The sequence below is a fragment of the Amphiura filiformis genome, chromosome 1 (genome assembly GCF_039555335.1).
Source record: "Amphiura filiformis chromosome 1, Afil_fr2py, whole genome shotgun sequence".
Lineage (NCBI taxonomy): Eukaryota > Metazoa > Echinodermata > Ophiuroidea > Amphilepidida > Amphiuridae > Amphiura > Amphiura filiformis.
The window spans coordinates 40,730,383-40,745,806 of NC_092628.1; the positions used below are offsets into that span (position 1 = coordinate 40,730,383).

Here is a 15,424-nt window from a genome sequence, read left to right on the forward strand (position 1 = left end):
AAATTAACATGAAACATAAAAAGGTCTTAATAATACCTTGCGTTGATGATGCAGAGGTCATACCTTCAGTCACTTCTAGTGTGGTTGGTGCTGCTGCAGTGGTATCAGTGATAGATTCAGACCGAGTTACCTCTTTTCCTGCAGTTGACTCTGTGGGACTGACAGGAGTGGTAGATTCAGGCTGTGGTAGCTTTTGTCCCGTAGTTGATTCCACAGGACTGTCTGGAGTAGAAAATTGAGGCGTGGTTAACTCTTCAGTATTACTGACAGGGGTGGCAGATTGAGGCTGCGTTACCTCTTCTCCTATAGTTGATTCAGTAGGACTAACAGAAGTGGTAGATTCAGGCTCTGTTACCCCTTCTTCTATAGTTGATTCAGCGGGACTGACAGGAGTGGTAGATTCAGGCTGTGTTACCCCTTCTCCTATAGTTGATTCAGCGGGACTGACAGGAGTGGTAGATTCAGGCTGTGTTACCCCTTCTCCTATAGTTGATTCAGCAGGACTAACAGGAGTGGTAGATTCAGGCTGTGTTACCCCTTCTCCTATAGTTGATTCAGCAGAACTGACAGGAGTGGTAGATTTAGGCTGGGTTACCCCTTCTCCTGTAGTTGATTCAGCAGGACTGAAAGGAGTGGTAGATTTAGGCTGGGTTACCCCTTCTCCTGTAGTTGATTCAGCAGGACTGACAGAAGTGGTAGATTCAGGCTGTGTTACCCCTTTTCCTGTAGTTGATTCAGCGGGACTGACAGGAGTGGTAGATTCAGGCTGTGTTACCCCTTCTCCTATAGTTGATTCAGCAGGACTAACAGGAGTGGTAGATTCAGGCTGTGTTACCCCTTCTCCTATAGTTGATTCAGCGGGACTGACAGGAGTGGTAGATTCAGGCTGTGTTACCCCTTCTCCTATAGTTGATTCAGCAGGACTAACAGGAGTGGTAGATTCAGGCTGTGTTACCCCTTCTCCTATAGTTGATTCAGCAGAACTGACAGGAGTGGTAGATTTAGGCTGGGTTACCCCTTCTCCTGTAGTTGATTCAGCAGGACTGAAAGGAGTGGTAGATTTAGGCTGGGTTACCTCTTCTCCTGTAGTTGATTCAGCAGGACTGACAGAAGTGGTAGATTCAGGCTGTGTTACCTCTTCTCCTGTAGTTGATTCAGCAGGACTGACAGAAGTGGTAGATTCAGGTTGTGTTACCCCTTTTCCTGTAGTTGATTCAGCAGGACTGAAAGGAGTGGTAGATTCAGGCTGTGTTACCTCTTCTCCTGTAGTTGATTCAGCAGGACTGACAGAAGTGGTAGATTCAGGTTGTGTTACCCCTTTTCCTGTAGTTGATTCAGCAGGACTGAAAGGAGTGGTAGATTCAGACTGTGTTACCTCTTCTCCTGTAGTTGATTCAGCAGGACTGACAGAAGTGGTAGATTCAGGCTGTGTTACCCCTTCTCCTATAGTTGATTCAGCATGACTAGAAGGAGTGGTAGATTCAGGCTGTGTTATCCCGTCTTCCGTAGTTGATTCAGCAGGACTGACAGGAGTGGTAGATTCAGGCTGTGTTACCTCATTTCCTGTAGTTGATTCAACTGAAATGACAAGAGTGATAATTTGTGGCAGAGTGGTCAGAAAAACAAATGTAGATACTTTTTGAAAGTTGATCGTTACACCAGAATTGGAATATCTAAAACATACGACATGTATTGAATTAATTTCAAATTATTTAAGTTATCGACAGAATATACAATAATAATGCATATCTTAGAGTGAGTGGCCAACAGGTGTTTGGTGAAGTCCAGTCAGGGCGTAGCAAGCAACGGCGGCACCAGGAATTTTTTTCTGGGGGCATGGTTGGGGGTGAATTTCAGGGGGAAAATCGACAAATTTTGCGCAAAATTGTAGCAAAAAGTGGAAATTGACGTTAATTTTGGGGGTTTTGCCTCAAAAGTGTGGGTGGGGAGTAAACTGGAGGCGGGGCAAGAAACATATTGGGGGGGGGGGGGGGCAAATGCCTCGGAGTAATACGAGGACCTTTTAACATCTTCTTTATTAGCCAAACCAATCCCCTCCTCTAACGTAAACGTGAAATATCGAAAATTGAAGTATTTCTAGGCAAAAAAGAAAACCAAGTGGCCTAAAATTATATGGTTTAATTGCCATGAATTGGCAAATGGCCATTTGTGACTCACTCACACTGCAGTTACTGTCCCTTTTCCTATACACATACACAGTGCTCTCACCATTGACGCGTGACCTCTACAAACAGTGTATGTTATAGGTATATGGGCATTGCCTAGTTAACATCACTGTGTGAAAAATAACCGGCCAATGTTTAAAGTATTCTCCAAACTTCTAGCAAATATATTTCTCTAACATGACCTAAAATTACAGCTACAACCATGGCCAAAATGTGTTGGGACACTTATGGAAAACGTACACTATAGTATGACCTTATTTCCGTTATTATTAACGTGATAAAGTGGAGGTTTCTTTGGTGTCAAGCCTAAACACTTTCCTAACACCCCAACCCTCCCCTTCCCCACCAATCAATGTTGGGTGCCACAAGGCTCGTGTGACCAAAAAGTCGAATTCAACATTGATCGGGGGAGTGGAGGGCTTATTTACATTACCCTATCAAACCGTCCCAACACTTATGGCCAGCATTGTCTCTAAGGTACAAAAAATCTAATTTTAAAATGTGTGTTTTGGCCCATATCTCCTCAACCATAGCTTGGATTTTCATCAAATTTTACATGAAAACGGAGAAACTATTTATCTTTTCACTTATATAAAAATTATTGCATTTTCCTCATGTGATTTAGGGATACGGTCACGTTTTATACGCAATATCATGTATTTTACAGTGCGTTCTGAACATTATTAGCCTATGCCAACTACGTATTTTGCGTAAAATGACGTTTTATTTTGAAAGAGTAGTGATTTAATCACCAGAAATACATGATATTTGTTGACAGGAATTGATGGAAGTCTTTTAAAAGAGTGATTTTGGGAAAAAATACTTAAAATTAAAAAAAAGCTAATTTTAGAAGAAAAAAAAACAAAACTTTAATCATTTTCATCGTTTGCATCAAAAACGTATGTGGTATTTGCAACGAGTATATCGTGTAAATATAATCATAGTCGGCAGGAGTAGGCTTAAATTACATTTTATGACTGAAATTTATTAAAGCGCTTTCAAAGAAACTTATAGTAAGTATAGAAAGTAAAATATAGGTAGACATACAGAAAAAAAGAAGGACGGACATTGGCAAAAATTAATAGAACGACGAATATAATATGATGAAGGAAAGTGTAAAAGAATAACAAAAAAGAAAAGAAAAAGAAATCTAAATAAATTCAGGGCTCGAACCCGTGTCCACTGCGCCTGTGGCAGATGCCGTATCCATTGCGCCACAGAGCTGTGTAACTTCAACAGGCTTAAACTATAATATAATGCTATTCAACATGCATGTATATAAATATACGCTCTACACGATATACAGTCCAAAAAATACATTTTACGGCATTTGTTTCATTAACTGAATATTTATCATATAGCAGGTGTTGGCTGACATTGTGCTCCACATTTAGTTCAGTTTTTGTCCGGGATAAATGACTACGGGACAAAATCGGACGGTATACACGTCTTTAAAGAGTAAAGAATTTTAATATAATATTACTTTCTTTTTCTTTTTACAAACGTGTGTATCGTTCGTTTTGTCCCAAAATCATTTTACCCCGGCCCAAAACTGAAATATATGTGAGCACAAATGTCAGCCAACACCTGCTATATGATAAATATTCAGTTAATGAAACAAATGCCGTAAAAGTGTGATTTGTTTGACTGTTTATCGTCCGTAGAGCGTATATTTATATACATGCATCTTGAATAGCATTATATTACAGTTTAAGCCTGTTAAAGTAATACAGCTCTGTGGTGCAATGGATACGGCATCTGCCACAGGCACAGTGGACACGGGTTCGAGCCCTGAATTTATTTATATATCTTTTTCTTTTCTTTTTGTTATTATTTTACAATATCCTTCATCATATCATATTCGTCGTTCTATTAATTTTGCCAATGTCCGTCCTTCTTTTTTTTCTGTATTTTGTTGCTTCATTTGTGGTAGACTGCGGTAAATTGGGAAAACAAGTGTGCATGGGTTCGATTCCTTTATTTGTTTTTTGATCACGAGATGTTGTGATAACTTTTATTTTCTTCTATAGCTGTAATGTAACATTTTAATTGGTGGAAACAATAATTTTCCATTTTAAAACCCAAGTTTTTGACAGTTAAAGTGACGAATAGTGAACTTAGACAGGGCCAAAATATCGTTTTAAGACATTTTAAGTGACCAGTCCCTAAGTTTCAAATGTAGCCATCCAAAAAATTTTTGGTAAAGCCACATGATAAGATCTCTAACTGCTCCAAATTTGGTGTCAATATCATATTTACTTTTTGAGTTATAAGCAAAAAACTGAAATTAGATGATTTTTTTTCAACTTTTCAAATAATGTCTCTAAGGTACAAAAATCTAATTTTAAAATGTGTGTTTTGGCCCATATCTCCTCAACCATAGCTTGGATTTTCATCAAATTTTACATGAAAACGGAGAAACTATTTATCTTTTCACTTATATAAAAATTATTGCATTTTCCTCATGTGATTTAGGGATACGGTCACGTTTTATACGCAATATCATGTATTTTACAGTGCGTTCTGAACATTATTAGCCTATGCCAACTACGTATTTTGCGTAAAATGACGTTTTATTTTGAAAGAGTAGTGATTTAATCACCAGAAATACATGATATTTGTTGACAGGAATTGATTGAAGTCTTTTAAAAGAGTGATTTTGGGAAAAAAATACTTAAAATTAAAAAAAAAAGCTAATTTTTAGAAGAAAAAAACAAAACTTTAATCATTTTCATCGTTTGCATCAAAAACGTATGTGGTATTTGCAACGAGTATATCGTGTAAATATAATCATAGTCGGCAGGAGTAGGCTTAAATTACATTTTATGACTGAAATTTATTAAAGCGCTTTCAAAGAAACTTATAGTAAGTATAGAAAGTAAAATATAGGTAGACATACAGAAAAAAGAAGGACGGACATTGGCAAAATTAATAGAACGACGAATATAATATGATGAAGGATATTGTAAAATAATAACAAAAAAGAAAAGAAAAAGAAATCTAAATAAATTCAGGGCTCGAACCCGTGTCCACTGCGCCTGTGGCAGATGCCGTATCCATTGCGCCACAGAGCTGTGTAACTTCAACAGGCTTAAACTATAATATAATGCTATTCAACATGCATGTATATAAATATACGCTCTACACACGATATACAGTCCAAAAATACATTTTTACGGCATTTGTTTCATTAACTGAATATTTATCATATAGCAGGTGTTGGCTGACATTGTGCTCCACATTTAGTTCAGTTTTTTCCGGGATAAATGACTACGGGACAAAATCGGACGGTATACACGTCTTTAAAGAGTAAAGAATTTTAATATAATATTACTTTCTTTTTCTTTTTACAAACGTGTGTATCGTTCGTTTTGTCCCAAAATCATTTTACCCCGGCCCAAAACTGAAATATATGTGGAGCACAAATGTCAGCCAACACCTGCTATATGATAAATATTCAGTTAATGAAACAAATGCCGTAAAAGTGTGATTTGTTTGACTGTTTATCGTCCGTAGAGCGTATATTTATATACATGCATCTTGAATAGCATTATATTACAGTTTAAGCCTGTTAAAGTAATACAGCTCTGTGGTGCAATGGATACGGCATCTGCCACAGGCACAGTGGACACGGGTTCGAGCCCCTGAATTTATTTATATATATTTTTCTTTTCTTTTTTTTTGTTATTATTTTACAATATCCTTCATCATATCATATTCGTCGTTCTATTAATTTTGCCAATGTCCGTCCTTCTTTTTTTCTGTATTTTGTTGCTTCATTTGTGGTAGACTGCGGTAAATTGGGACAACAAGTGTGCATGGGTTCGATTCCTTTATTTGTTTTTTTGATCACGAGATGTTGTGATAACTTTTATTTTCTTCTAAAGCTGTAATGTAACATTTTAATTGGTGGAAACAATAATTGTCCATTTTAAAACCCAAGTTTTTGACAGTTAAAGTGACGAATAGTGAACTTAGACAGGGCCAAAATATCGTTTTAAGACATTTTAAGTGACCAGTCCCTAAGTTTCAAATGTAGCCATCCAAAAATTTTTTGGTAAAGCCACATGATAAGATCTCTAACTGCTCCAAATTTGGTGTCAATATCATATTTACTTTTTGAGTTATAAGCAAAAAACTGAAATTAGATGATTTTTTTTCAACTTTTCAAATAATGTCTCTAAGGTACAAAAAATCTAATTTTAAAATGTGTGTTTTGGCCCATATCTCCTCAACCATAGCTTGGATTTTCATCAAATTTTACATGGAAACGGAGAAACTATTTATCTTTTCACTTATGTAAAAATTATTGCATTTTCCTCATGTGATTTAGGGATACGGTCACGTTTTATACGCAATATCATGTATTTTACAGTGCGTTCTGAACATTATTAGCCTATGCCAACTACGTATTTATTTGCGTAAAATGACGTTTTATTTTGAAAGAGTAGTGATTTAATCACCAGAAATACATGATATTTGTTGACAGGAATTGATAGAAGTCTTTTAAAAGAGTGATTTTGGGAAAAAAATACTTAAAATTAAAAAAAAGCTAATTTTTAGAAGAAAAAAACAAAACTTTAATCATTTTCATCGTTTGCATCAAAAACGTATGTGGTATTTGCAACGAGTATATCGTGTAAATATAATCATAGTCGGCAGGAGTAGGCTTAAATTACATTTTATGACTGAAATTTATTAAAGCGCTTTCAAAGAAACTTATAGTAAGTATAGAAAGTAAAATATAGGTAGACATACAGAAAAAAAGAAGGACGGACATTGGCAAAATTAATAGAACGACGAATATAATATGATGAAGGATATTGTAAAATAATAACAAAAAGAAAAAAAAAAGAAATCTAAATAAATTCAGGGGCGCGAACCCGTGTCCACTGCGCCTGTGGCAGATGCCGTATCCATTGCGCCAGAGCTGTGTAACTTCAACAGGCTTAAACTATAATATAATGCTATTCAACATGCATGTATATAAATATACGCTCTACACACGATATACAGTCCAAAAAATACATTTTACGGCATTTGTTTCATTAACTGAATATTTATCATATAGCAGGTGTTGGCTGACATTGTGCTCCACATTTAGTTCAGTTTTTGTCCGGGATAAATGACTACGGGACAAAATCGGACGGTATACACGTCTTTAAAGAGTAAAGAATTTTAATATAATATTACTTTCTTTTTCTTTTTACAAACGTGTGTATCGTTCGTTTTGTCCCAAAATCATTTTACCCCGGCCCAAAACTGAAATATATGTGGAGCACAAATGTCAGCCAACACCTGCTATATGATAAATATTCAGTTAATGAAACAAATGCCGTAAAAGTGTGATTTGTTTGACTGTTTATCGTCCGTAGAGCGTATATTTATATACATGCATCTTGAATAGCATTATATTACAGTTTAAGCCTGTTAAAGTAATACAGCTCTGTGGTGCAATGGATACGGCATCTGCCACAGGCACAGTGGACACGGGTTCGAGCCCCTGAATTTATTTATATATCTTTTTCTTTTCTTTCTTGTTATTATTTTACAATATCCTTCATCATATCATATTCGTCGTTCTATTAATTTTTGCCAATGTCCGTCCTTCTTTTTTTCTGTATTTTGTTGCTTCATTTGTGGTAGACTGCGGTAAATTGGGAAAACAAGTGTGCATGGGTTCGATTCCTTTATTTGTTTTTTGATCACGAGATGTTGTGATAACTTTTATTTTCTTCTATAGCTGTAATGTAACATTTTAATTGGTGGAAACAATAATTTTCCATTTTAAAACCCAAGTTTTTGACAGTTAAAGTGACGAATAGTGAACTTAGACAGGGCCAAAATATCGTTTTAAGACATTTTAAGTGACCAGTCCCTAAATTTCAAATGTAGCCATCCAAAAATTTTTTGGTAAAGCCACATGATAAGATCTCTAACTGCTCCAAATTTGGTGTCAATATCATATTTACTTTTTGAGTTATAAGCAAAAAACTGAAATTAGATGATTTTTTTTCAACTTTTCAAATACAACCATGGCCAAAATGTGTTGGGACACTTATGGAAAACGTACACTATAGTATGACCTTATTTCCGTTATTATTAACGTGATAAAGTGGAGGTTTCTTTGGTGTCAAGCCTAAACACTTTCCTAACACTAACCCTCCCCTTCCCCACCAATCAATGTTGGGTGCCACAAGGCTCGTGTGACCAAAAAGTCGAATTCAACATTGATCGGGGAGTGGGGGCTTATTTACATTACCCTATCAAACCGTCCCAACACTTATGGCCAGCATTGTCTCTAAGGTACAAAAATCTAATTTTAAAATGTGTGTTTTGGCCCATATCTCCTCAACCATAGCTTGGATTTTCATCAAATTTTACATGAAAACGGAGAAACTATTTATCTTTTCACTTATATAAAAATTATTGCATTTTCCTCATGTGATTTAGGGATACGGTCACGTTTTATACGCAATATCATGTATTTTACAGTGCGTTCTGAACATTATTAGCCTATGCCAACTACGTATTTTGCGTAAAATGACGTTTTATTTTGAAAGAGTAGTGATTTAATCACCAGAAATACATGATATTTGTTGACAGGAATTGATGGAAGTCTTTTAAAAGAGTGATTTTGGGAAAAAATACTTAAAATTAAAAAAAAGCTAATTTTAGAAGAAAAAAACAAAACTTTAATCATTTTCATCGTTTGCATCAAAAACGTATGTGGTATTTGCAACGAGTATATCGTGTAAATATAATCATAGTCGGCAGGAGTAGGCTTAAATTACATTTTATGACTGAAATTTATTAAAGCGCTTTCAAAGAAACTTATAGTAAGTATAGAAAGTAAAATATAGGTAGACATACAGAAAAAAAAGAAGGACGGACATTGGCAAAAATTAATAGAACGACGAATATAATATGATGAAGGATATTGTAAAATAATAACAAAAAAAAAAAGAAAAAGAAATCTAAATAAATTCAGGGGCTCGAACCCGTGTCCACTGCGCCTGTGGCAGATGCCGTATCCATTGCGCCACAGAGCTGTGTAACTTCAACAGGCTTAAACTATAATATAATGCTATTCAACATGCATGTATATAAATATACGCTCTACACACGATATACAGTCCAAAAAATACATTTTACGGCATTTGTTTCATTAACTGAATATTTATCATATAGCAGGTGTTGGCTGACATTGTGCTCCACATTTAGTTCAGTTTTGTCCGGGATAAATGACTACGGGACAAAATCGGACGGTATACACGTCTTTAAAGAGTAAAGAATTTTAATATAATATTACTTTCTTTTTCTTTTTTTTTACGTGTGTATCGTTCGTTTTTGTCCCAAAATCATTTTACCCCGGCCCAAAACTGAAATATATGTGGAGCACAAATGTCAGCCAACACCTGCTATATGATAAATATTCAGTTAATGAAACAAATGCCGTAAAAGTGTGATTTGTTTGACTGTTTATCGTCCGTAGAGCGTATATTTATATACATGCATCTTGAATAGCATTATATTACAGTTTAAGCCTGTTAAAGTAATACAGCTCTGTGGTGCAATGGATACGGCATCTGCCACAGGCACAGTGGACACGGGTTCGAGCCCCTGAATTTATTTATATATCTTTTTCTTTTCTTTTTGTTATTATTTTACAATATCCTTCATCATATCATATTCGTCGTTCTATTAATTTTTGCCAATGTCCGTCCTTCTTTTTTCTGTATTTTGTTGCTTCATTTGTGGTAGACTGCGGTAAATTGGGAAAACAAGTGTGCATGGGTTCGATTCCTTTATTTGTTTTTGATCACGAGATGTTGTGATAACTTTTATTTTCTTCTAAAGCTGTAATGTAACATTTTAATTGGTGGAAACAATAATTGTCCATTTTAAAACCCAAGTTTTTGACAGTTAAAGTGACGAATAGTGAACTTAGACAGGGCCAAAATATCGTTTTAAGACATTTTAAGTGACCAGTCCCTAAGTTTCAAATGTAGCCATCCAAAAAATTTTTGGTAAAGCCACATGATAAGATCTCTAACTGCTCCAAATTTGGTGTCAATATCATATTTACTTTTTTGAGTTATAAGCAAAAAACTGAAATTAGATGATTTTTTTCAACTTTTCAAATAATGTCTCTAAGGTACAAAAAATCTAATTTTAAAATGTGTGTTTTGGCCCATATCTCCTCAACCATAGCTTGGATTTTCATCAAATTTTACATGGAAACGGAGAAACTATTTATCTTTTCACTTATGTAAAAATTATTGCATTTTCCTCATGTGATTTAGGGATACGGTCACGTTTTATACGCAATATCATGTATTTTACAGTGCGTTCTGAACATTATTAGCCTATGCCAACTACGTATTTTGCGTAAAATGACGTTTTATTTTGAAAGAGTAGTGATTTAATCACCAGAAATACATGATATTTGTTGACAGGAATTGATTGAAGTCTTTTAAAAGAGTGATTTTGGGAAAAAAATACTTAAAATTAAAAAAAAAGCTAATTTTTAGAAGAAAAAAAACAAAACTTTAATCATTTTCATCGTTTGCATCAAAAACGTATGTGGTATTTGCAACGAGTATATCGTGTAAATATAATCATAGTCGGCAGGAGTAGGCTTAAATTACATTTTATGACTGAAATTTATTAAAGCGCTTTCAAAGAAACTTATAGTAAGTATAGAAAGTAAAATATAGGTAAAAAAAAAGAAAAAAAGAAGGACGGACATTGGCAAAAATTAATAGAACGACGAATATAATATGATGAAGGATATTGTAAAATAATAACAAAAAGAAAAGAAAAAGAAATCTAAATAAATTCAGGGCTCGAACCCGTGTCCACTGCGCCTGTGGCAGATGCCGTATCCATTGCGCCACAGAGCTGTGTAACTATAATATAATGCGCATGTATACAAATATACGCTCACACACGATATACAGTCCAAAAAATACATGGCATTTGTTTCATTACTGAATAATCATATAGCAGGTGTTGACATTGTGCTCCATTTAGTTCAGTTTTTGTCCGGGATAATGACTACGGGACAAAATCGGACGGTATACACGTCTTTAAAGAGTAAAGAATTTTAATATAATATTACTTTCTTTTTAACTTTTTACAAACGTGTGTATCGTTCGTTTTTGTCCCAAAATCATTTTACCCCGGCCCAAAACTGAAATATATGTGGAGCACAAATGTCAGCCAACACCTGCTATATGATCAATATTCAGTTAATGAAACAAATGCCGTAAAAGTGTGATTTGTTTGACTGTTTATCGTCCGTAGAGCGTATATTTATATACATGCATCTTGAATAGCATTATATTACAGTTTAAGCCTGTTAAAGTAATACAGCTCTGTGGTGCAATGGATACGGCATCTGCCACAGGCACAGTGGACACGGGTTCGAGCCCCTGAATTTATTTATATATCTTTTTCTTTTCTTTTTTGTTATTATTTTACAATATCCTTCATCATATCATATTCGTCGTTCTATTAATTTTTGCCAATGTCCGTCCTTCTTTTTTTTCTGTATTTTGTTGCTTCATTTGTGGTAGACTGCGGTAAATTGGGAAAACAAGTGTGCATGGGTTCGATTCCTTTATTTGTTTTTTGATCACGAGATGTTGTGATAACTTTTATTTTCTTCTATAGCTGTAATGTAACATTTTAATTGGTGGAAACAATAATTTTCCATTTTAAAACCCAAGTTTTTGACAGTTAAAGTGACGAATAGTGAACTTAGACAGGGCCAAAATATCGTTTTAAGACATTTTAAGTGACCAGTCCCTAAATTTCAAATGTAGCCATCCAAAAATTTATTGGTAAAGCCACATGATAAGATCTCTAACTGCTCCAAATTTGGTGTCAATATCATATTTACTTTTTGAGTTATAAGCAAAAAACTGAAATTAGATGATTTTTTTTCTACTTTTCAAATACAACCATGGCCAAAATGTGTTGGGACACTTATGGAAAACGTACACTATAGTATGACCTTATTTCCGTTATTATTAACGTGATAAAGTGGAGGTTTCTTTGGTGTCAAGCCTAAACACTTTCCTAACACCCCAACCCTCCCCTTCCCCACCAATCAATGTTGGGTGCCACAAGGCTCGTGTGACCAAAAAGTCGAATTCAACATTGATCGGGGAGTGGGGGGCTTATTTACATTACCCTATCAAACCGTCCCAACACTTATGGCCAGCATTGTCTCTAAGGTACAAAAAATCTAATTTTAAAATGTGTGTTTTGGCCCATATCTCCTCAACCATAGCTTGGATTTTCATCAAATTTTACATGAAAACGGAGAAACTATTTATCTTTTCACTTATATAAAAATTATTGCATTTTCCTCATGTGATTTAGGGATACGGTCACGTTTTATACGCAATATCATGTATTTTACAGTGCGTTCTGAACATTATTAGCCTATGCCAACTACGTATTTTGCGTAAAATGACGTTTTATTTTGAAAGAGTAGTGATTTAATCACCAGAAATACATGATATTTGTTGACAGGAATTGATGGAAGTCTTTTAAAAGAGTGATTTTGGGAAAAAATACTTAAAATTAAAAAAAAAGCTAATTTTTAGAAGAAAAAAACAAAACTTTAATCATTTTCATCGTTTGCATCAAAAACGTATGTGGTATTTGCAACGAGTATATCGTGTAAATATAATCATAGTCGGCAGGAGTAGGCTTAAATTACATTTTATGACTGAAATTTATTAAAGCGCTTTCAAAGAAACTTATAGTAAGTATAGAAAGTAAAATATAGGTAGACATACAGAAAAAAAGAAGGACGGAAATTGGAAAAAATTAATAGAACGACGAATATAATATGATGAAGGATATTGTAAAATAATAACAACAAAAAGAAAAGAAAAAGAAATCTAAATAAATTCAGGGGCTCGAACCCGTGTCCACTGCGCCTGTGGCAGATGCCGTATCCATTGCGCCACAGAGCTGTGTAACTTCAACAGGCTTAAACTATAATATAATGCTATTCAACATGCATGTATATAAATATACGCTCTACACGATATACAGTCCAAAAAATACATTTTACGGCATTTGTTTCATTAACTGAATATTTATCATATAGCAGGTGTTGGCTGACATTGTGCTCCACATTTAGTTCAGTTTTTGTCCGGGATAAATGACTACGGGACAAAATCGGACGGTATACACGTCTTTAAAGAGTAAAGAATTTTAATATAATATTACTTTCTTTTTTTTTACAAACGTGTGTATCGTTCGTTTTGTCCCAAAATCATTTTACCCCGGCCCAAAACTGAAATATATGTGGAGCACAAATGTCAGCCAACACCTGCTATATGATAAATATTCAGTTAATGAAACAAATGCCGTAAAAGTGTGATTTGTTTGACTGTTTATCGTCCGTAGAGCGTATATTTATATACATGCATCTTGAATAGCATTATATTACAGTTTAAGCCTGTTAAAGTAATACAGCTCTGTGGTGCAATGGATACGGCATCTGCCACAGGCACAGTGGACACGGGTTCGAGCCCCTGAATTTATTTATATATCTTTTTCTTTTCTTTTTTGTTATTATTTTACAATATCCTTCATCATATCATATTCGTCGTTCTATTAATTTTTGCCAATGTCCGTCCTTCTTTTTTTTCTGTATTTTGTTGCTTCATTTGTGGTAGACTGCGGTAAATTGGGAAAACAAGTGTGCATGGGTTCGATTCCTTTATTTGTTTTTTGATCACGAGATGTTGTGATAACTTTTATTTTCTTCTAAAGCTGTAATGTAACATTTTAATTGGTGGAAACAATAATTGTCCATTTTAAAACCCAAGTTTTTGACAGTTAAAGTGACGAATAGTGAACTTAGACAGGGCCAAAATATCGTTTTAAGACATTTTAAGTGACCAGTCCCTAAGTTTCAAATGTAGCCATCCAAAAAATTTTTGGTAAAGCCACATGATAAGATCTCTAACTGCTCCAAATTTGGTGTCAATATCATATTTACTTTTTGAGTTATAAGCAAAAACTGAAATTAGATGATTTTTTTTCAACTTTTCAAATAATGTCTCTAAGGTACAAAAAATCTAATTTTAAAATGTGTGTTTTGGCCCATATCTCCTCAACCATAGCTTGGATTTTCATCAAATTTTACATGGAAACGGAGAAACTATTTATCTTTTCACTTATGTAAAAATTATTGCATTTTCCTCATGTGATTTAGGGATACGGTCACGTTTTATACGCAATATCATGTATTTTACAGTGCGTTCTGAACATTATTAGCCTATGCCAACTACGTATTTTGCGTAAAATGACGTTTTATTTTGAAAGAGTAGTGATTTAATCACCAGAAATACATGATATTTGTTGACAGGAATTGATTGAAGTCTTTTAAAAGAGTGATTTTGGGAAAAAAATACTTAAAATTAAAAAAAAGCTAATTTTTAGAAGAAAAAAAACAAAACTTTAATCATTTTCATCGTTTGCATCAAAAACGTATGTGGTATTTGCAACGAGTATATCGTGTAAATATAATCATAGTCGGCAGGAGTAGGCTTAAATTACATTTTATGACTGAAATTTATTAAAGCGCTTTCAAAGAAACTTATAGTAAGTATAGAAAGTAAAATATAGGTAAAAAAACAAAAAAAAAGAAGGACGGACATTGGCAAAATTAATAGAACGACGAATATAATATGATGAAGGATATTGTAAAATAATAACAAAAAGAAAAGAAAAAGAAATCTAAATAAATTCAGGGGCTCGAACCCGTGTCCACTGCGCCTGTGGCAGATGCCGTATCCATTGCGCCACAGAGCTGTGTAACTTCAACAGGCTTAAACTATAATATAATGCTATTCAACATGCATGTATATAAATATACGCTCTACACGATATACAGTCCAAAAAATACATTTTTACGGCATTTGTTTCATTAACTGAATATTTATCATATAGCAGGTGTTGGCTGACATTGTGCTCCACATTTAGTTCAGTTTTGTCCGGGATAAATGACTACGGGACAAAATCGGACGGTATACACGTCTTTAAAGAGTAAAGAATTTTAATATAATATTACTTTCTTTTCTTTTTACAAACGTGTGTATCGTTCGTTTTGTCCCAAAATCATTTTACCCCGGCCCAAAACTGAAATATATGTGGAGCACAAATGTCAGCCAACACCTGCTATATGATCAATATTCAGTTAATGA

General features: G+C 34.4%; 1 protein-coding gene across 1 annotated transcript in view; it reads right to left on the reverse strand.

Moving 5' to 3' along the window:
• Window positions 1–15,424, reverse strand: part of LOC140160041 (uncharacterized) — an 84,357-nt gene that overhangs the window by 48,347 nt on the left and 20,586 nt on the right. Inside the window, exons 7-8 of the mRNA XM_072183313.1 lie at window positions 805–1,578; window positions 37–723 (exon numbers count right to left, since the gene is read on the reverse strand). Of these exons, the coding sequence (XP_072039414.1) occupies window positions 37–723; window positions 805–1,578 (1,461 nt within the window). The remainder of the gene's footprint in view (window positions 1–36; window positions 724–804; window positions 1,579–15,424) is intronic.